Source organism: Vitis vinifera, chromosome 17 (assembly GCF_030704535.1).
Source record: "Vitis vinifera cultivar Pinot Noir 40024 chromosome 17, ASM3070453v1".
Lineage (NCBI taxonomy): Eukaryota > Viridiplantae > Streptophyta > Magnoliopsida > Vitales > Vitaceae > Vitis > Vitis vinifera.
The window spans coordinates 8,663,537-8,687,964 of NC_081821.1; the positions used below are offsets into that span (position 1 = coordinate 8,663,537).

At 32.5% G+C, this 24,428-nt stretch overlaps 1 protein-coding gene across 1 annotated transcript; it reads left to right on the plus strand.

Moving 5' to 3' along the window:
* The first annotated feature begins 633 nt into the window (after positions 1–633).
* LOC100257078 (protein EDS1L) lies at positions 634–2,945 on the plus strand. The gene is made up of 3 exons (XM_002280693.5): positions 634–1,033; positions 1,117–1,854; positions 1,959–2,945. The coding sequence occupies exons 1-3, from the start codon at positions 713–715 to the stop codon at positions 2,688–2,690; spliced, it is 1,791 nt and encodes a 596-aa protein (XP_002280729.1). The 5' UTR covers positions 634–712; the 3' UTR covers positions 2,691–2,945.
* Positions 2,946–24,428: the final 21,483 nt, after the last annotated feature.

Below are 24,428 nucleotides of genomic sequence, written 5' to 3' on the forward strand. Positions count from 1 at the left end.
TAAAAACAAATTATTTTTAAGAAAAAGTAAAAAAAACAAACATCACCTTAGATTATTTATTATTTATTTATATTTATATATATTTTGGGTTTACTAAGCTTTGGGTTAAATGTGTAGGTTTTGATAAGTCGTGCGCAAATGGCTTGATGGTTTGTTAGGTTACTTTTAGGTAGTTAAATTAGAGTATCTGCGAAAGAAAATTGTTGACAAACATCTCACACTTTTAATATTCGCAGGTCTTTCTTTTAATATTAGTATGGAGATAGGAAGAGAGAGACGTTTGAGCTTTCACACGACAATAACACAAACCGTCAAAGACGAAATCTCGCGCGTGAGTGGAAAGGTGGCATTACAGCCAAGCAATTTAATTATTAATTAGTTACTGGAGTCGGAGCTTCCTATAACTAATTTTTAAAAAGAAAAAGTGGGAAATGGCGCCTTCAACAGTCAACAAATGCCGTTTCAACCGGGGCTTAGCGTGTGGGCCTCCCTCCCCTGTCATTTCCACGCAACTCCATTGCAACGACGGAGTATTATTGCATTCCCATAGACGACCATCCAAGTCAACTAAAAGTCTAGATCAATTACTTGTTTTAGTCACCAGAAATTACCAATAAACCACTCACGGTCTTGGCCACTGTCTTGTTATAAGCCAAGCTGCAGCGTCACCAGAAGCTTCAAATCACAGAGAGAAAATTTGCATAGAGAGAATATGGGAGAAACACTTGATCGTATTGGGTTGAGCGGAGAAGTCATTAATGCAGCTGCTTCTCTAGCCATGAAGGCTCACGATTCCACTCGCGAGCCATTTCTCCTCGAGAAACCCCGTGGCTTATCCGTTGCTGTTGTTGCATTTGCTGGATCTTGGCTTCGCGATGATTGGTGTGCGGAGACACCTTTTGGAGAAACGACGATAGATGCTGGTACCTTTCCTTCGCTTAAAAGTTTAGGCGATGACGGAGGCGCTCTGGTCAACGAGTCGTTTCTCCGGCGATTCAAGGCAATCTTAGGCCAATCATCACTTGCCAAAAAGGTACTTCAATTCAACTTATGCATAGATATATGAAAAACAATCTTGTGAATTCAAAATGTGGATGTTGGGGTTGGATTTTTCAGGTAATTGGAGAGAAGAAGCAAGTTGTTTTCACCGGCTACTCGTCGGGTGCTCCGGTGGCCATCCTGGCAACTCTATACTTCTTGGAGAAGTCAGAGCCCAATCAGAGCCCACCCCGCTGCGTCACTTTCGGATCCCCCCTCGTCGGTGATCGGATCTTCGGTCATGCTGTCAGACGGGAGAAATGGTCCGACCACTTCGTTCATTTTGTTATGAGATACGATGTGATCCCTCGGATTATGCTTGCCCCTTCATCCACTGAGCACAAACAAATTCTCGATTTCTTCAATCCCAGATCTGAATTCTTCAGAAAACCCATTGATTCTCCTTTAGGTTTCTATTCCAGCGTGATGAGGAATGCATCCTTGGTTGCAAACTATGATGCCTGCAATCTCATGGGATGCAGAATCCCGGCGTTGGAAACTCTAAGGAACTTCATTGAGCTCAGCCCTTATAGACCTTTCGGAACTTACATCTTCTGCACTGGAAATGGAAAATTGGTTGTCGTAAGGAACTCGAATGCAGTATTGCAGATGCTGTTTTACTGTGCTCAGTGGACCCAAGAAGAAGCTGCAGGGGTTGCACAAAGAAGCCTATCTGAACACTTGGCTTACAAAGATGAAATACAAGAGAGCTTAGGAATGCAGAATGTAGTCTATCTAGATCGTCTGGAAGAGATTCCAGTGTCTTCAGATGGCAGTCCAGCCACAGTCAACACGGCCTTGAATGACCTCGGCCTGGTGAGCCTTCTTCCTTTCTTCTTAATTACCTTACTGCCAAACTACAGAATTTTAGCTTCCATGTCTGTAAATCTCAACTGATGTTCTAGTGTTATGGATTGCAGAGCCCACAAGGCAGGCTATGCCTTCAAGCTGCAGGAGAGTTGGAGAAGCGAAAGTCAAGAAATCAGGATAAGATCATTAATGATTATAAGCAAAAGATTGAAGGTGAATTAAGAAAGATGAGAAAGTACAAGGAAAAGGCTGAGACTTGCGGACTGGGCTACTATGATTCCTTTAAGCTCAACAAATACGAAGAGGACTTTCGGGCTAATGTGAGCAGGCTTGTGCTAGCTGGTTTCTGGGACGAGATGATGGAAATGTTAAAAGCGTATGAACTTCCGGATGACTTTGAGAAGAGCCATGACTTTATACGACTTGGAACCGATTATCGCCGCACGGTTGAGCCTCTAGATATTGCCAACTTCTATCGACACGCCAAGGATGAAGAGACAGGGTTCTACATGAAAAAGGGGACTCGACCAAAACGATATCGATACATCCAAAATTGGCTCGAGCATGCTGAAAAGAAGCCATCTGGATCCCGCTCAGAATCCTGTTTCTGGGCTGAGGTAGAGGACCTCCGCATTAAAACTAGAAGCTGTGGATCCTCTCAAGAAATTAAGCAGAAGGTTCAGCAACTGGAGAAAAATCTAATTAAATGGATTGATGATGAATCTTTAGGCAAGGATGTGTTGTTGAAGAATTCCACCTTTGTTATATGGTGGAAAGGCCTTGGTCCTGAGTATAAATCAGAACCCGAATCATCTTGCATTTCGAAACTCATCGGTGGGTAAGATTGAGAGGGCTTCATACTGTCATCTTGAGGCACTTGTTCAAAGCCAATAACGGCAATAACCCTGAATGTATGCAAAATCCTGTTTCCTGTATTAATTAGTATGCAAAATCTTGTTTCCTGTATTAATCAGTATGCAAAATCCTGTTTCCTGTATTAATTAGTATGCAAAATCCTGTTTTCTGTATTAGTATGTAACGACTCATTCCCAATCGCATAGATAATGTCACTGTGATATCCAGGGTCTCAGGTCCAACTATGTGAAAATCAAGAATGCAAATGACTAGATATCAAGGGGTAATGCTCATAATACTTTCATACAAACAAGTTAGAATTGTGTAAGTTCTACAGACGATTATTCAAGCAGTTGTACTTCAACACAGATGAAGTTTGTGATTTGAAGTTACAACTATCTGATAATAAAGAAGATGAGAAGGCATATTTCTTAAGAAAATGGTCATGATAGCATTTGGCAGAGAGGAGCATACTAATACAAAAGATTGAAAATGGGTTGATAAATTAACAGGCAGATGGACGCTTGATGTGCATATTCCTTGGCCGATCAATATGTATATGAAAATACTGTGACAAAGACCTAGTTAGCTCCACAATGAAAAAAGAAGCCCTTGCCATATGACGACAGAGGCCCTGTCATAGACTCACAGGTCAACTACAACCAGTTCCTTCCTAGCTGTCAGAACTTTCCTTATTGTGCAAGAAAGAATAAGCGTGATATTCTGATGCTCCCTTACTAATTTACTACTGAACACAAATCAACAAGCCATCCCTTTAAGGACATATCTATAAGTTCCATCTGGAAAGGACCTCTCCAATGGTTACATATATCTTTCTTTATAGGCCACTAAATGAAGCCCTTTTCCATAACCCAATACAACCCAGTCGGAACATATCATCCTCAAAAGTGAGAAATCATCGACACCATAAGGGTGCATTTGGGATATGGGAATCGGAAAGGAAATAGGATGGGAATGAAGGTGAATCACGTTATCATGTAGAAGAGAGGAATCAAAATCCTAGTGAAAGTAGTGTTAAGATATGGACTCACATATCTAACAATAGTTCATGACTAAACTATTCACCTCTTTTCAGTATTTGTTTTCTGTTCGTTCAAGAGTATGGGCCACCTATGTGTAGAGCCCAATGCCTTCACGGGCCTTAGATGATGGGCCTAAGACTCGTGAGACCCAAAAGCCCAATGGGTATGGTCCCTAAGGCAGGAGGGTATAAAAGGTCAAGGGTCTGTTCATTTTGGTAACAATCACATCAGTTTTGGAATTAGAACAGACCCGTTTCTCTTCGACTCCCATCGTCTGAGAGAATTCAGAAAGAGGTGGTGCCCTCCACAGCCTTAGAAGATCCATACCGTATTCATCGCCGGAAAACAATGGACTCAGGTATGTTCTTAGACAACAGTGGAAGGCATAATTTGAATGCTTGGTATACATATATATCCTGTTTTTTTTTTTTTTTTTTTTTTTTGTGTTTTGGGTGATAATGGAAATCAAGAATAATAACAAATGGTATCAAAGCCTCCCATTTTCACCAAAACACTCTTTAAAACACAAACATCAGACCCAAAGCAAAAGACGTTGGACTCAGGTGTTGTTTCGGGCAATGGGAGTAGCGTTAGGGCGCTGCAACGCGTCATTAGGAATCAAAATAGCGCCATTCCGACGCTGTTCATTTTGTCGGCGTCCTTTGCGCCGTTTTGACGTCGTTGAGATGCCACTGCAGGCGTCGTCAGCCCGACGTCGCCACGACGTCGGTTGGAGGAGGATTGAGACGCCGGTTTGGCGTCATTCTCTAATTAAGAACGCTGTTCAGGCGATGGAAAATGACTACGATGCCGTTTAGGCATCGTTTCTCAGTCAGCTGCTCGTGATTTAGGCGTCATTTTTTTGGCGTTCCAGACGCCGTCCAAGCGCCAATGAGGAGCGCCAAAATTAGGGCGTTGTTGCAGGCTACTCAGTAACGTCGTTATTGCATTTTTCTAGTGATGGCACCACTGATGACGCCGCTGCCGGCATCCCATAGTAAAATGTCTATTTTTGGTACGCCGTTTTGGTGGCACTGAAGCACCATTTTCAGGCGCGGTTGGAGGGGCTGCTGGCGTCTGTTACAGGCGCCATTAAGGCGTTTGTTACAAGCACCATTCAAACGTCGTCCAGGCGTAGTCTGATGGCATCGTTCGTAGATGGCTCCGGGGCTGCTGTCAGTTGGATGCAAAAATGATCCCTTTTTACAACGTTTGAAATTCCATGTTTTTTTAAAATTTTTTTTATATGTATATGCTTTTAAAATTATGCCATAATGAAGATGGAATAATTTGAGAGAGTCTATATTCTTTTTTTGTGTTGTGGGAAATTTTATATGTATATGCTTTTAAAATTATGCCATAATGAAGATGGAATAATTTAAGAGAGTCTATATTCCTTTTTTGTGCGTTAGGAAATTTATATGTATGTGTTGCATGTGAAATAATTAGGTATCATTCAATGTCTTATGAATCATGCATAAAATGGGTTTGTGGATAAATTTTTGATTGAATTATTGCTTGCTATATTTATGTTTAATATTATAAAATAAATGAATTATGTATACTTGTTGCCAAAGTAACTTGTATTAGATAATTTTATTTACTTTGAAATGTGTAAGCATGTTATTATTGTATAAAATAATCAACCCAAAGGAGGATTATTTTTATATAATAATAAATAAAGTAATCATGAATATGTGACATACAAGGTTTATCTTGCATTCGATATGTTAGTCCAAAGACAAACATATTGTTTTCGGTTTTTTTTTTATTGTCAATATTTATGAATTAATTTAAGGATGCTACTTACAAGTTGATATTTCCGTCCAAAGACTGAATATTGATGTTTGTGCTAGGTATCTTGTTGTATGTCCACATGCATATATATGTTTAAATTTTATTTATTCATGTACGTGTGATGTTTATATGACTGATTGTGAGCTTCATTGTTATTTCAACATCTTCTATATCTGCAAATGTCAATAACATTCCTGTGCTTAATGGCATAAACTTCAAGAAATGGAAGGAGCACGTTATAATTGTGCTCAGGTGAATAGATTTAGACTATGCATTAAGAGTGGATCGCCCTTCAGATCTTACTAGTGCTAGCACTGCTGAGCAAAGGTCTGCTATGGAAAAATGGGAGTAATCCAATCGTATGAGTCTAATGATTATGAAGCACTCAATTCCAGAAGCTATAAGGGGTGCAATACCTGAGGAAACCCAAGCCAAGGCATTCTTGGACCAAATAGCAAACCGATTTGCTGCAAACGAAAAGGTTGAGACAAGCACTATTCTTAGTAAGCTTGTCTCTATGCGGTATAAAGGGAAAAAGAATATAAGGGAGTACATTATGGAAATGTCTAATCTTGTGACTAGACTCAAGGCACTAAAGTTAGAGTTGTCGGAAGACATACTCGTGCACTTGGTCTTGATCTCTCTGCCTACACAATTCAGTCCATTCAAAATCAGTTACAACACTCAAAATGAGAAATGAACTTTGAATGAGCTTATTGCTCAATGTGTACAAGAGGAAGAGAGATTGAAACAAGAGAAGATAGAGAGTGCTCACTTGGCTTCCACGTCTTAGGGATTTGGTACCAACAAGAAAAGAAAGAGGGACAATAAAGGAAAACAAACTACAGTTTCTGAGACATCAAAGCAGAAGGTGCAGAAGAAACAAGATAAGGAGATCACTTGTTTCTTTTTCAAAAAGACTGGTCATATGAAGAACACATGTACCAAATACGCAGCTTGGCGTGAAAAGAAAGGCACACTTCTCAACTTTGTTTGTTCAGAAATTAATTTAGCTGTAGTGCCTACTGACACTTGGTGGATAGATACAGGTGCAACTACTCAAATAAGTGTCACTATGCAGGGTTGCCTAAGGAGTTGAATGTCAACTGATGGTGAAAGATACATCTATGTGGGAAATGGAAACAAGGTTGCAGTCAAGGCTATTGGTCTTTTTAGACTACAGTTGGACTCTGGATGTACTTTGGATTTGGAAGAGACTTTTGTTGTACCGTTGTTTAGACGGAATTTAATTTCTATTTCATGTCTGGACAAATTTGGATATTGTTGTTCATTTGGAAATGGAATGGTTAGTCTTTATCTAAATTCAAAGGTTATTGGTACAGGTAGTCTAATAGACAAATTATACAAATTGAACATAAAGGCCACTAATGGAAATGAAACCTTGCATTCAAGTAATTATGACATTAAGTGAAAATTAATAAATGAGAATTCATCAATGTTATGGCACAAACGTTTGGGTCACATTTCAAATCAACGGATTCAAAGGCTTGTGTCAGAAGGAATTCTTGATCCACTTGATTCCTCATACTTTCAAGTCTGTATAGAGTGCATTAAAGGTAAACAAACAAATATGAGGAAAAATGATGCCAATAGGTGCAGTGACGTCTTGGAATTGATACATACGGACATTTGTGGTCCATTCCCTACAACTTCTTGGAATGGACAACAATATTTTATCACTTTCATTGACGATTACTCGCGTTATGACTATCTTTATTTGATTCATGAGAAATCTCAATCATTGGATGTGTTCAAGAATTTTAAAGCTGAAGTTGAGAACCAACTAAGCAAGAAAATAAAGGTCGTCAGATCTGATCCTAGAGGTGAATACTATGGTAGATATGACGGATCAGGTGAACAATGTCCAGGGCCATTCGCCAAATATTTGATGGACTGTGGAATCGTTCCTCAGTACATCATGCCAGGGACTCCAAGCCAAAATGGTGTAGCAGAGAGGCGAAACCATACTCTTAAGGATATGGTAAGAAGTATGATAAGTCATTCCATCTTACCAGAATCACTTTGGGGCGAAGCTATCAAAACTGCAGTTTACATTTTGAATAGAGTACCAAGCAAAGCAGTAGCCAAAACCCCATATGAGTTATGGACTAGCAAGAAGCCTAGGATTAGGCACTTGCATGTTTGGGGTTGTCCAGCTAAAGCTAGGCCTTATAAGCCAAATGAAAAGAAATTGGACTCCAGAACAGTGAGCTGCTATTTTGTAAAGTATTCTGAAAGGTCAAGAGGTTTCAAATTTTATGACCCCTCATCTAGATCCTTCTTTGAAACGGGTAATGCTAAGTTCATTGAGGATGTTGAGTTAAGTGGGAGAGAATCATTAAGAAATGTCGTTTTTGAAGAGGAATCTATTAGTATTCCTACGACTGGACATGGTCATATTATGTTTGATGACACTATTTAGAATGTACAGTCGATAACAAAAATTCAAGACACACCTGAAATTCCTCCTACTCAAGTTATGGAACCGATTCAAGTTCATCAAGAGGTAACTCAACAACCTCAAGTACAAGTGCCACTGAGGAGATCCACTAGAGAAAGGAGAAGTAAAATTTAAGATGATTATGTTGTATATCTCCAAGAACATGAGTTTGACATGGGTCTGAAAGACGATCCAATTTCAATTAGTTAAGTCAAACAAAGTTCTAACTCTGAAAAGCGGATAGAAGTCATGAAGGAAGAGATGAAATCAATGAAAGACAATGGTGTTTGGGACCTAGTAGAGTTGCCTGAAGGTATAAAACCGATTGGTTGTAAATGGATTTTTAAAACCAAATGGGATTCAAAAGGTAACATTGCTAGGTATAAGGCACGCCTAGTCGCAAAAGGTTTCACTCAAAAGGAAGACATTGATTATAAGGAGACCTTTTCACCGGTTTCGTCAAATGACTCCTTTAGAATCATCATGGCACTTGTAGCTCATTATGTTTTAGAGCTACATCAAATGGACGTTAAAACTGCGTTTCTTAATGGTAACATTGATGAAACAATATACATGGTGCAATAGGAGAACTCTGAGTCTAATGATTCAAAGCAACTTGTATGCAGATTAAAAAGGTTCATATATGGTTTAAAGCAAGCATCCTGACAGTGGTACCGAAAGTTTGATCAGGTGATCACTTCATTTGGTTTTAAGGAGAACACCGTTGATCAATGCATATACCTCAAGTTTAGTGGGAGCAAATTTATTATCTTGGTGCTATATGTTGATGATATTCTACTTGCAAGTAGTGATGTGGGACTTTTGCATGAAACCAAGCGATTTCTATCTAGTAAATTTGATATGAAAGATCTTGGTGATGCATCTTTTGTGCTGGGTATACAGAGATCTATAGGGATCATTCAAGAGGTATACTTGGGTTATCACAAAAGGCCTACATTGATAAAGTGTTGAGTAGATTTGGCATGAGCAATTGTGCACTAGGAAACACGCCTGTGGCAAAAGGGGATAAATTTAGTTTGCACCAATGTCCGAAAAATGAACTTGAGAAGAAGGATATGGAGAGGTTTCCCTATGCCTCGGCCATTGGAAGTCTCATGTATGCACAAGTTTGTACGCGTCCGGATATTGTGTACATTGTTGGAATGTTAAGCAGATATTTGAGTAACCCAGGTATGGATCACTATAAAAAGGCAAAACGGGTTATGCGGTATTTACAAAGGACTAAAGACTATATGCTCACATACCGTAGATCCAGTCATTTGGAGATCGTGGGATATTCGGACTCCGATTTCGTAGGATATCTTGACAGCAGGAGATCCACTTCAGGATACGTCTTCATGCTGGCTGGAGGAGTAGTTTCATGGAAAAGTGTTAAACAAACACTTATTGCTTCTTCCACCATGGAGGCAGAATTCATAGCTTGCTACAAGGCATCAAACCATGGGATATGGCTACGGAATTTTATCACTCAATTGCGAATTATTGATGGGATTGAGAAACCATTGAGAATCAATTGTGATAATAAGGCCGCAAAATTGTATTCTAAGAACAACCGAAGTTCATCAAAGTCCAAACACATTGAAATCAAGTTCTTGGTTGTGAAAGAAAGAGTTCAGAGTCTTCAAGTATCGATTGAACACATAAGCACAAACTCCATGATTGCGGATCCGCTCACTAAGGGTTTCCCACCCAAAGTATATCATGAGCATGTCACACATATGGGTGTTGTACACATTGATGATGTGCCAATATAGTGGGAGTTTGTATTTAGATTTTGTGTTTGTTTTCTTGATGTGATATCATGTTATGTTATCTATACAGACCTTGGTTTTTAAAGACTATTGTATTTGAATACTCTGAATTGAAATGAAGACTTTTAGAAGCAGTTTAACATCAAGTGTTGAAAGTGGAATTTGACTAATTTTTAGTCATAAAGTGGGACCAATTGGAAATAGACATATTAGAGATCACATTCTATGTAATTTTCATGCTACACATCCATACTTGATCCATGTTGCTAATTTTGTTAATACTGTGATCATTGATGGGTTTAGTTATAATTATGATTAACGAATGCCGCTTTGATCCTACATTAGCATAACTAGTAGACTAGATTGTTTAAGGATATTAAGATAGAATAGCAAGATGAGCTCAATAAAGTCCTATCATGAATATTGTTTTGTAATATATGTGGTCCAAGTGGGAGATTGTTAAGATATGGACTCACATATATAACAATAGTTCATGACTAAGCTATTCACCTCTTTTCAGTATTTGTTTTCTGTTCGTTCAAGAGTATGGGCCACCTATGTGTAGAGCCCAACGCCTTCACGGGCCTTAGATGATGGGCCTAAGACTCGTGAGGCCCAAAAGCCCAATGGGTATGGTCCCTAAGGCAGGAGGGTATAAAAGGTCAAGGGTTTGTTCATTTTGGTAACAATCACATCAGTTTTGGAATGAGAACAAACCCGTTTCTCTTCGACTCCCATCGTCTGAGAGAATTCAGAAAGAGGTGGTGCCTTCCACAGCCTTAGAAAATCCATACCGTATTCATCGTCGGAAAACAATGGACTCAGGTATGTTCTTAAACAACAATGGAAGGCATAATTTGAGTGCTTGGTATACATATATATCCTGTTTTTTTTTTTTTGGGTAATAATGGAAATCAAGAATAATAACAAGTAGCATTTGGTTTCCATAGTAATTCATTTTTTATTCTTGTTCTCATTATAAAAACAATTCAAACATAGTAATTAATGAAAATGAAATTGATTTTGCACTACTATTCTCTATCCCAGTGTGCCAAACATGACCTAAGTTATGTTACCTCATTCTATTCCTAATTGACTTGAAGTTCCTTTGGAGCAAAATAGAACACATTGCCCTATGATAGAAAAGTTTATTTTTCAGGTCGGCCTACTTTGAGGCTTTTTTTCCAAATCGGTCCATTTGAGACAAACCATTGTCTAACTAAATGGTGCGTATGACCTTGCAATAAATAAAACGTCAAACAATGCATGAAATTACAACAAGAAAAACATTCGAGGTCCAACACCCACCTTGATCATTTTGAACATTGTCACTAAAAAATCAAGAACTTTGAAACTTTTCAACCCATGTGGGTCTCATACAATTGTAACATGAAGCATGATTAAGACGTTAAGGTTAGGGTCCTATGAAAATTACTTTTTGCTCTTTTCAAAGTGTCTTGGGTCTTATCCTTATCGGTTAGAGAGACTCTTCTTAGTTGGTATGACTTCTTTGTGGGCAAGAAGCTCAAAAAAACTTGGAAAATTGTCCCTTCATATATTTTTTGAATAGTTTAAAAAGAAATGAACAAACTTATCTTTGATGATGAGGAGTTGTCCATACAAAGGTTGAAAAACTCCTTTGTTTGTACATTTTGATCTTAGATTAAATCGTGATCAGGTTGCTATAAATTGATTTCAAATATTCACATCAATCTTTGCTAAAAACAAAAATAGAATAAATTAGAATAAATCTTGAAGGAATTATGCTAAGATTCATTAAGCTAATTGTAATAACCAAAGATAATGCAATTATAGACATCTTTTCCCTCAAAAGATAGCTAGCTTATTATAAAAATATTTTATTATTCTTCTTTTTCATAAATGTTTTTATGTTTTTTGTCTATAGCACATAAGGGTTACATCAATTGTGACATAAATTAAGTAGATTTTTCATTGCTAAATTACTATATATTCAAATCTTTAAGTAGAATTGTGCAACACGATCCACAAAGTGATGTATAAGCATTTGATTTTTATCAAATGTTTTTCAAAAACTCCTCTAAATACTTGGTCTTATTGAGTGTTTAAAATGGACAATATTAAGATACTTTATACCATGTTTCTTAACATATTAAAGATGTTTAATTAGGGCTAAACAAATATTAGTGACTTCCAAGCCTTTCATGAATCTAGGGAGCTACATGCTTTTATAAACTAAAAGGCTTATAAGATAAAGAAGTTTCATAATTTTCAATTTTTATGTATACAATAAGATTTTTATATATTCTACCACTTATTTTATCTTATATTTGATTGAACATATAATAGGATAATCGTGGTTTAAAATATCGATATATACCGATAATATATCGGTACTTGAATTTTACGGATATATCGGAAATATTGATAGATATTTTGGTAAAAATATTGGTGATATGAAAATTATTCAAAATTCATGTAAATGCTTGGAAAAACTCTAAAAATAATAAAATAAGCAAAAATAAGCAAAAATACATATATTAAAGTTTTTTTACAAATATAATTAACATAGGTATGACCAAGGATAATATTTATCATTTTTTTTTATAGAAAAAATTATCTAAAACTCCCTTAATACATTTATATTCGTTTAATTTCTAAAATTTTATTACTTGTGGTGACAACTTTTTCTATCAATATTAATTTGTTTAAATAATTAAAATTATTAAAAATTATGTTAATAATTTATCTTATCAAATTAATTTTAATTTATAAAATATTATAACTTCATTATTTTTTTTATATTTTAGTAATTTTTGAATAAATTTATATTTTTTAATATTTTAAAATAAAAAGATTCAAAATTATATATGATTTTTTTATACTTTTTATATTATTGCTATTTAATTATCATATAAATGATTTAAAAAAAAAGACTTGTTAAAAAAAATTATAATGATGGTTTTCATACTTTTATTAATTAATTAAATAAAATTTAAAATATAATAAGTAGAATTAATTTATTTATTAAAATATTTCTTTAATAATGGATTTTAATATATACTTGTGCACATTTATTAAAAAGGGTGAATTTGCCCGAGTGGTAGTTGGGCTTTAACCCAAGCATTTTGGTCTCGTTCCAATCCCTGCCATATTTCAGAAAACAAGTGAAACATCGCTGGGCCGACTTTCAGCCCATATTTCATGTCAGGCCTCACCAACAAATGAAATTTCGCCGACATTTCAAAGGTTTTTTTTTAGTACTACCGACTACAAACTACCACCAAAACAATGATAAAAGAAAAAGACTGAAATATCCTCAGAATTTAAATTTAAGTAAATATATCTTGAACCTCAAATAACAACCTTTTTATGGGATTAGTATAATTAAAATTTGATCATGGAACTTTCAAACTTAAAATTTTATATTGATTTGGGAAACATGAACATTAAGGTTATGTTTGGTTCTCGGAAAATTTGAGGGAACCTGTGAAAGAAATAAAATAGAGAAAAAAAGTAGAAGGAAAATGAAAAGTAAGTTTAGATTTAATAAATTATTTTAAATTAATTTTAATTATATTTTATTTTCTTTTATATTTTTTATAGTAAAATTAAATATGAGAAAATCATTTTTCTTAATATATAATTTTCTTTTCCTAGTATTTTTTGAAACAGCCTAATTAAAATCATCACAAGAACTTATTGATTATTGTATACAATTCTATTTGTATAGCATATCTAGGCTATATAGAACTTTTTAACACATACACCAACAAGCAACTTCTCATTATGATAATCTCCATTCCCAAGTTCTAAATCCATCCAAATACGTACTTCATGGCAAAACTGTAACACACCAAAATAAACTTTAGGAGTAAAATAGTAAATTATAAATTAATTAATTAATTAAACTCATTAAAGGTAAAAGAGTCCTTTTATAATTAATAATCTTTGGTATAAATTAGATTCTTCTTTATTGAGAAAACTCTATTAACCAAAAATCAGTGAATTGGAGAACGTAGGGCTCAAGGTTTGAAAGTCTAGAGTTTGAAGTTCAGATTTTTCCAGGTAAGATTCTAACTCTAGATTAATATATTATATTCGTTAGTTAGTTTTGAATATATTAGATATTCTTTAGAAAATTTTAATTTAGATTAGGGCTAGTTTAGTTAATTTATTTTAAGATAAAAAAATTGAAATTATGAATATAAGTTGTTTCATTTATGAAAATAGGGAAATTCGAATTTTTTTTTTATATGAATAGATCTAAACAATGAGATTTTAAAAATTAAATGAGTAAATAAATATATGATTATATGTGGCTTAAGGGATTGGAAAATAATAAGAAAAAGAATTGCATGTTTGTGAATTTTGGATTTGAGGCAATGTGTTGGAGTGGCAAAAAATAAAATGATATGTAACTGTGAAAAGGGTGGTAGTGGAATAAATTAAAATAATAACAATGAGTAGAGTTGATGGGGTTGTTGGAGTTGTTAAAAGTACATGAGGTATTTTGTTAAATAAGAGGGGACATTGAGATTAATAAGAATAATGATAATAATAATAATAATAGTAAGAATTGTGTGATTTGGATGTTTGTGAGTGATGTATAGTAGGGGTGTTTTTGGATGTTGCAGGGTATCGAAAAATATAGTAATAATAAAAATAATTGTTTTTAATAAAAGTTTTAATTTAGTTTAAGTATACAAAAGAAGTAAATGGTTAGAATAAGATTTGGAAGAAATATGAGTTTATAAAAAATTTGGAAATTCATTAAATTATATTATTATTGTTTAAGAAGTTGAAACTAATATTCGGTAGTAATAATATTAGAATGATAAATTAATTAAGATCCCTAATACTAAATAAAATATTTTTAGGATTGTCAAATTTTTACCTTTAGATAATTATGTATGATATTATGTTAGGTGAAGAGTAAATTCGTCAAGCTAAATACTTCAAGTTTTTGAGCACTTCTTCAAGGTAAGGGAAATTAATGCAGATTTTTTATAAATAATAATAATAATTTTCTTTTTATATTGTATTTTGAAATGTGTAAAAATATTATTTTTATTTTTTCGCATGGATCAAATATGCATTTTGTATGGAAAGTATATTTGAGAATTTTCTTTGTTTATGAAAAATGAAAAATTGAGGAGATATAATATTTTGTTTTGTAAGTTTGACTTAATGAAATAAAGTGTTTGACTATGGATTATATGACCCTAGTCAATGAGTTATAATTGTTGATATTTTCGGTTTTAGTCAACGATTTATAATAGTTGATATTACATAGCCCTAGTCAACAGGTTATAATAGTTGACCTTATGACCCTAGTCAACGGGTTATAATTGTTGACTTTTGGTTATGTTCACCTTAAATGGAACAAATTTGAAACTACCCACTCATTTGTGAAGTCCCACCTAATAGGCCACCATTTGTTATTTGATAATCAGAGCAAAGATATTTTGAATGTATTTGATTTGGTTTTGATGAGAAATTGTTTTGAAATGGATATGAGAAAGTTTTGTTGAAAAGTTTGAATGTATTAGTATTTTGAACTCAAAAGTTTTTATGAAAATAAGTATATGTTATACCTCCTATTTGCAAGTATGATTGAAAATGTTTGATCCATGAAACTGTATTAATGTTCTTTATCGGGCTTTGAGTTCATCCCCCTTTATTGATAATCTTTCAAGTAACCTCAGTTCGGGCGAGGAGTGACCCTTATGAGGGAAATTTAGCTTTATTAGGACATTTGTTTAAACTTTTTTTATTTTGGACATTATTGAAATGTTAAAACTTAATTCTTGTTTCAATTATTTTGAGTTTAGAGTTATTTGGACAATAACATTTTGGTTGATGTATTAGTTTTTTAAAAAAGTTGATACTTGGAGATTTTAGAATTTTGTCCTAGAATAGGAATTTGGTAATTGGTAAATTTCCAGTTACAATACGGATGTCGTTTCCACTTTGAGCTTTTAGGCTTGAGTTGTGAAATGACTGTCATGCCCTTGGAGTGGGTTTTGGGGCATGACAGAGTGGTATCAGAGCACTAAGTTATGATCTTGTTGGGAACTTGTTTTAGTTTACATTTGGGATAGACCAGTGACACATTAGTTTAAGTTTCAATTTCATCTTTTATAAATTCCTATTTTTCCTTATGAATCTAAATTTCCTAATTAGTTTTTTAGTGACTAATTTAATTATACCTAATGTTTTATTGGACAACATGGCACCAAGAAGAACAACATCTTCCCAAAACAGTCAGGCTAATAATGATGTACCTCCTCCACTTGAGGGTTTGCCTCCCATGAATGTAGAAGAACTTTATAGGTATTTTGAGACTTTAGCTGGTTTGGTTAAGCGTCAGGCTAGAGCTATTGAGACTCAAGCTCTTGGACAACACTCATCTTCTAAGGGTAGCTCATTTTATGACTTTAATAAGTTAAGTCCTCCTTAATTTTCTAGTACTTCAGACCCAATGGAAGTAGAAGCTTGGATTCTTAAGATAGAGAAATTCTTTGATGTTATATATTGCTCTGAGGAGCAAAAAGCCTATTATGCAACATTTATGTTAGATAAAAAAACAGATCATTGGTGGCGTATGACCAAAAGGCTTTTAGAGGATCAAAGACCTATAGTTTGGAGACAATTTAAGGAGGCATTTTACAAAAAGTAATTCCCTGACAGTTTTAGACGATAAAAAGTAGGAGAGTTTGTTCGTTTGGAATAGGGGGATATGACGGTGGACCAGTATGAGGCTAAATTTACAGAGTTGTCATGTTTTGCTCCACAATTAATTGCTACAGAGGAGGAAAAGGCATTAAAGTTTCAGGATGGATTGAAACCCTATCTAAAGAACAAAATATATATATTTTGAAGCTTAGTGCCTATTTAGAGGTTGTAGATAAAGCTCGTATAGCGGAAAAGGATAATAAAGAGCTTTAACAGTACAGAGAACAACAAATGAAGAGGAGTAGGAGTGATGATGCCCATGAGAACCAAGAACCAAAAAGGTTTGATTCAATTGAGAGTCCGAATAAAGGGGAAACAATGCAAAATTCATATTTGACTTGTTCTATTTGTGGTAAGAAACATTGGGGTAAGTCTTGCTATAAAGAGTCTGGAGCTTACTTTGGTTGTGGGAAGCATGGACATATGATTCAGGATTGCCCAAAGAATAAGAAGTTTATGATTGGGAAGCCTAAAGAGGAGAATAAAGAGGATAAACAGAAACCCAGAGTCCAAGGGCGAATGTTTGCTATGACTCATCAAGATGCTCAAGCCACTTCTGATGTGACGACATGTACTATTCGAATTTGCAATTGGGAAAGTTGTGTTTGTAGCTACCTATTTGAAAGTATTATGGATATCAAATTGGAAGAAGTTGGAATATGAGATTTGACCATGAAATGGCAAAATATTATCTTTCTCATGCACTCTTTTTTTTACTCCATTTTATGTTCCTAGATTGCCCCTCCATGTTTCCATGTCAGCAACCCTATCTTCATATTAGCAGGAAACCCTCCATGTCACATAAGAGACTTGAAATTTATAAAACAGAAAAATCAAACCTATGAAAATCACCTGACCCAAGACCCATGTAAAATTTTTAAAATCTTTCTTCTCTTTGATTTGGGAGCTTCTCTCTCTCTTTTGGCTTCATCACCCACACAATCCCGAGACCCATGTAAAATTTCCTAAAATTGTCTTATTAGAGAGGAAAAAACCATTAATCCAAAACTCCAACCTGTGTGTTTCTCTCTTGTCCACATAAAAGTGCAACGAAATGGAGCATTCCATCCTATGAATGTTCGGTTAAAAGAAAACTTCAAGAGGCGCATCCGTGATTGTGAATCTACTATAGCAGCAGGTACCGGAACGGAAAGATGGAATCCAAAATATTGGGTTTGTGAACAAGATATCTCTTCTTGTCATTGAGTGGCATTTTTCCCTAACCCCAAACCGAAATATAAAGGTAAATTATTTTCATTTATTGTTCTTTAGTTCATTAATTTGAAATAGAGCACATCAACAATTTTGGAGTAGTTGGTGGACTTGAACTTTTGTGTTGGGTTGTGGAAATCGTATTATTCCTAAATAACCATATGACCCACAAGTCGTATTTAATTCAGATGAAACTTACAACATATCTAGTTATAAGTCGCATTGTTATTTTGTGGACTGTACCTTAGGTACTACCTTAATAGCCCTTAGGTACTACCTTAATTTACTTTAGGTACTACCTTAAGGGACCTTAGGTATTACCTTAGTTAAAGTTGGGTTCTACCTATCCCAAGCCTCGGACCTTCCTTTGTGACCCTTAGACCATGCCATTATGTGATTTTTTTATGTGGGCAAGTGGTTCACCTTTGGTTTTTTGCAAATTGTACCTTAGGTACTACCTTAAGGGACCTTAGGTACTACCTTAGTTAAAATTGGGTTCTACTTATCCCAAGCCTCAGACTTTCCTTTATGACTCTTAGACCACACCATTATGTGATTCTTTTGTGTGGGCAAGTGGTTCACCTTTGGTTGTTTGCAGACTGTACCTTAAGTACTACCTTAATAGCCCTTAGGTACTACCTTAATCTACCTTAGATACTACCTTAAGGGATCTTAGGTACTACCTTAGTTAAAGTTGGGTTCTACCTATTCCAAGCCTCGAATCTTTCTTTGTGGTCCTTAGACCATGCCATTATGTGATTCTCTTGTGTGGGCAAGTGGTTCACCTTTGGTTCTTAAAGGACTGTACCTTATGTACTACCTTAATAACCTTTAGGTACTACCTTAATATACCTTAAATACTACCTTAAGCGACTTTAGGTACTATCTTAGTTAAAGTTGGGTTCTACCTATCCCAAGCCTTGGACCTTCAATCCCGGACATTACTTGTTATAATTTAAAATTTGTAGTTTATCATTACTAATACTTTGTATTTTAAAATATGATATTATTTTAAATTGCATATGTTTTTTTTTAGAATTTCCCTTAATTTCTCTAAAACATATTATTAAGTAAATAAATTTTAAATCAAATTATTAATTTTTAAAAATAATTTGAAACTCAAAAATCAATTTAGGGTACTTTTTTATTTGAATAACATAGAAAATCATGGACTTCAACAAAATAGTATCAAAAAAATCATAAATTAAAATTCATTTTGAATGACTTCACTAGTTTCTTCTTTATATATAATTATATTTTGGTAAATTTTTTTATTTGGCAAATAAACTCTAAATCAAGCAAGACTTTGTGCATTGGATTCTTTAACGGATCTAGTAATTTTTTAAAATAAGTTAAACTCAAATAGTGATCAAATTAATATAAGAAATCTATGAACAAAAATTAATAACTTTATTGTTTATTTTCTATATAAAATCAATTTTTTTAAATTTTGTTTACTAAAAAAATAAACTTCAAATTAAATAAAATTTAATGCATTGAATTTATTAACAACTCTAAGTAATTTTAAAAAATAATTTAAAAATCAAATAGTGAACCAATCAATACCATAAATTTTTGGATATAAATTGATCTCTTCTGTTATTTATTTATGAACATAGTTATATTTTTATAATTTCATTCACTACAAAAATAAACTTAAAAATCAAATAATATTTTGTGCTGAATTTATTTATTTTAAATGATACTATTAATCATTCTTAATTTTAAAATATTAGAATTAATTTTTAATAAAAAATCAATTATTATTTTACAAAGAGGTCAATATCCATATTTCTATAATAAAGAGCAAAATAGTATAATAAATTCATTTTAAATAATATTATTAATTATTATTATTTTTAAAACATTGTTATTAATTTTTAATTAAAAAAAATCAATTATGTTTTTACATAGATGTCAATATCCATATTTCCATAATAAAGGGTAAAATGGTATAACTTTAATAAAAATATATATATAATTTTGTGATTGTAATACAATATTACCATTCCTATTTTACTAAAGACTATTTATTGTTTAATTACAAAACTAATTTTATTTTCAATAAGAATTTTATTAAATTTAATTAATATTACATATAGTATTTTTATTAAAATTTTGTTAATATTATATAAATTTAATTTACAATGTTTTTACAAAATCAAAATAAAAAATAATAATTTTAAAAAACAATGCATCCAAATAAGTTTTTTTATCTTTAAATTTAAAAATAAATAAAAAATAACTTACCAAATACCCCTATTTTTATGAAATACTAAAAAACTATATCTATATATATATATATATATATATATATATATATATATATATATATATTGGTTTTTAACTTCAAACAATTTTTTCAAAAATATAATAAAATATGACCTTATATTCTATTCAAACTTAAACGTTAAATAGTAATTCTCTTTTTGTCTGCGAGCTACTAATGTGGACCCTGCATTTTGCACGATGCGTTATCACTTGACGACGTGACTTACTTTTTAATTTATTTGGTGAAAATTTGATATTTTTTGAAAAATACTTGGAGTCGCCACTTATTTTATTTTTTTTAAGGGAAAAAAAATAAGAAATAAAAACCCTAAGTGTAACTCTTGAAGCTGTGAAAAATCGAGTTTGGGTCCGGGGATCAGGTTACTTATTAGGAATGTACGGTGGTGAGTCGTAGCACCCCTCTAAGCCCATATACATATGACCTCTACTAAACGAATTAAGGGAATTGTGACAATTAATTAATTAATTAATTATGGATACCAAGAAAAATAATCATGCAAATGAGTATGTACAAGTCATGGTGAAAATCATTATACATAAAAATAATGATGAAATCTAATTACAAAAATACACAAAATAAATGACAAGAGAATTATGCAAAATGATTTATTGAACTAAAAAAATATTTTAAAAGAATCAGTTTTCAAGAAATTTCAAAGAATTTTGTTAAAAACAATTTTCAATTAATGATTTTAATTTATTTATTTTAAAAAAAAAAGTCAATTTATTTTCTCAACTTCATTCGTATTCAATTTTCAAAAAAGTTATTTACACTTATTGTATCAAAAAAATTTATTACAAAATTTCAATTTGGCAACAAAAATTATTTTACTTGCTTTTACAAAAAATGAATGAATTTTTACAATTTTATTTACAAAAGTATTTCAATTTGTTTTCATTTAAGAAAAGTGATTTATACAAATTATTTAAAAAGACATGACTTTATTTGCAAAAGGAATTTTAATTGAAAATAAAAAAAAAAAGATTTAAATCATCTATTTCTAAAAAAAAAAACTTTTAATCCCATTTTAATTAAGGAAAAAGAATTCATTTTTTTTTAAAAAAAGAATTCATTTTTTTTTAAAAAAAAACATTTTTTAGACAATTTTATTAAAAATTAATTTTTAGGACACCTTTATTTACAAAACAAATTTTAAACAATTTTTATTAAACAAAGAAATTTTTGGACAATTTTATGAAAAACAGTTTTTCAAATTCTATTAAAAACAATTCTTTTGGATTTTTCTAAATGCAGTTTTCTGAATTTTTATTAATGAAAAAGCTTTCTTTTATTAAAAATAATATTTTAAAATTATTATTTTATTAAAACATATTTACTGAATTCTTCTTCTTATTTAAATAAAATTTATAGTTTGTTCGATGTTCAATTTTGCACACACTCAATAAATATATACAAATGATTATTTATAAGAACTAATAAAAATAAAACCAAATAAAAGTGGGAAATAAAATATGTACTCAAATAAATTTAACACAAGCTCAATATCTTCCTACAGCTTTTCGAGCCTCACTTTCTTCCATGAAATTTTGTGTTCCACATGTCATAAATTCGTACTCAACCAACAAGATTATAGGTCCATGCAAAAACAAAAATATCTCAAATGTAAATATCTAAAAATGTATAAAATTCATAATAGATATTCAAGCCCAAATTCAAATTAGTCCAACAAATTTCATCAATTAAAAGTGGACTCAAATTAGCAAATATAACCCGACAAAAATATCTCACATGTCATAAGCCCTAATCTAAAATTTCCAAATTAATAGCCAAAATATAAGCTCAATTAATCAAACCCAAAACATGATAAATTAAAATAAATCTCATTAGGCCTAAACTTAATATCTCATAATCCAAGCCCAATTTAATATGCAAACTTAAATCTACAACCAAAATCAACCCAATTTAATATGCAAACCCACATCCAAAATATACCACAATAATATATCATATCTAAATTAAATAATTCAAATGAGTACAACTATATAAATTATCAATTAATCTAACCCAAATTAAGAAATTCCAAATTAATTCACCAACAATTAATTAGCCCAAAATTCATATTAATTTACCAACAACAAATTAACCCAAATTTCATATTAATTCAACAATCTAAATTTCACAAACAACAATTACTATTAAAATAAAAGGAAAATAATAATAATAACAACAACAATAACAACAACAATAATAATAATAGAAAATAAGTGGGATGTGAAAGTGAGGGAATGAGAGAAAATGGGAGGGGGTCGTCGGTAGCGACTGACCGGTGATCTATCGACAATGAGGGTTGATAGGTTTTTGGGAAACAAAAATGAAATAAAAAAAAAAGATAAATAAAAAAATGGGAAGAAGAAAAAAAGGAGAAAACGGGGACGGAGAGACGCCGACATCATGCCACCGACAGTGATGATGGAGTCAGATGGGGATATGGGCATTGGGACGAGTTGTAGGAGAAAATAAAATGGAAAAGAAATGGGCACCGATCGTCCATGTGTGTTGTGGGGGAGGGAAAAAAAAATGAAAAAATGAAGTGGGGAAATGAGGGAGCACGGTTGGGAATCGGAGTTGGGGGGTGGTTAAGGAGAAGAAATCCAGAAATGGGGATAATGGAGGTCCGGGTGAGGTTATCCAACTGTCAGCCCTAAGAGAGAGAGAAGAAATGGAAGGGCAAAATGGGAAGCTAGGAAAGTGGGTAAGAAGAAGATAAATAAATAAATAAAATGATGGAAGAAAAGTGAGGGGGGCATGTCCTCATGACGTGGGAGGGATGGAGAGTAGGTGAGAGTAGGTAGGAGAGAGAAAGAGGAAGAGAGAGAAAAGAGGAAAGAGGAGAGAGAGAATATATATATATATATATATATATATATATAAATATAAAAATATAATATAATAATAATAAAAAATAAAAATAAAAGTAAAACAATTTACAAAATAATAAAAATTAAGAATTAAAGGGTGAGTGGGTAAAAAATATCACATATAATTGGGATTTAAAATCTAAGTACAAAATTGGGCTCGAAATTAACGTAAAAATAAAATTGTGACAAATTTTGGAGTCTACAGCTATGTTTGCTTTAAAAGATATGATACCATAAGATATATACATATATTATAATATCATGTGTCATTGGATTGAAAATAGATATCCTATGGTATGATTTCCAATGAGATATGTATTATTGGATGTACATATTCTATGAACATGATATTTAAAGGTAGCATATGAAATGAAATATATTATGTTTATATTTAATATGTGAAATGGATAAAAAAATAACAATATCAAATATATGTTATTTTTCAATGTTTAAAATAAAAATTATATCACATTCTAATATTTTATATTTTAAAAATTAAATTTATGTTATTCAATATATCAAAATAATTTATATATCATATATTAATATTATTTTATAATATTTTTTATACAAATTTCTGTAGTATTTCTTTTTCAATCATAAATTTAATTTATAATAAAAAATTATTTTACAAAATAAGTATATAAAAAAAAATTATGATACATGAGACATGCATATCTCATTTTGTAGTATGAGAGTAACATATCATATGTAGAAGGGACATACTTGCCATGATTAGGCTTCAAATGAAGTTGAATTTGGAATGCCTATGCTCAAAACAACTGCTATGATAATGCTTAGAGAGACATTGAAACAACATTTTATGATAACATTTCATATTAACACAACCAAATTTAAAAGATTCCAAGGAAAAACAAGGAACAAAATGTTTTGAAATAACATTAGTTATTCTATCCTCTCCTGAGATTGGTCTCCTAAAAGCTGAGTACCAAAGTACAATGCCACTCAGACCAACCAACTCCAAACCAATATTACACTACACACCACATTCCCCATCAATCTCTCAATCTCTTCACTACACTACAATACAAGCCAATGGGTGATTTGAAACCATATAGAAAAGTGTTATCCGGAGAAATTCCATCCCAGCTAACATCTTTTCAATATTTTGGAGCATAGAAAACAAAAATTTGAAATTGAAGATTTCATATGTTTGCCATACTTGGTGAGACTTTTAAGGAAAGAAGCAGATCTTAATGAAGAGTGCCAGACCTATTTGCAAAACAAATGAAGCAACAATCACCAGACTTATGTCGTTACCCTGTAAGTAGGACCTCGGGTTCAAGGCAACAAAGCAAGCTGATGCGCCACCTACAAGGACTATGATGAGCCATCGCAGAAACTCAATTGGAATAACTAACAGGACTTGAAAATGTTCCAAGAGAACACATTAGATGTTCACAAGACTACTGCTTAGAAACCCAGAAACTAAAAATTACATTGTTAAGGTTCTGCAACAATGGAAACCCCTATGTGTTAATCCTTTAAAGACAACAACAGGATAAACTGGCACTGGAGGTCCATAGTGTG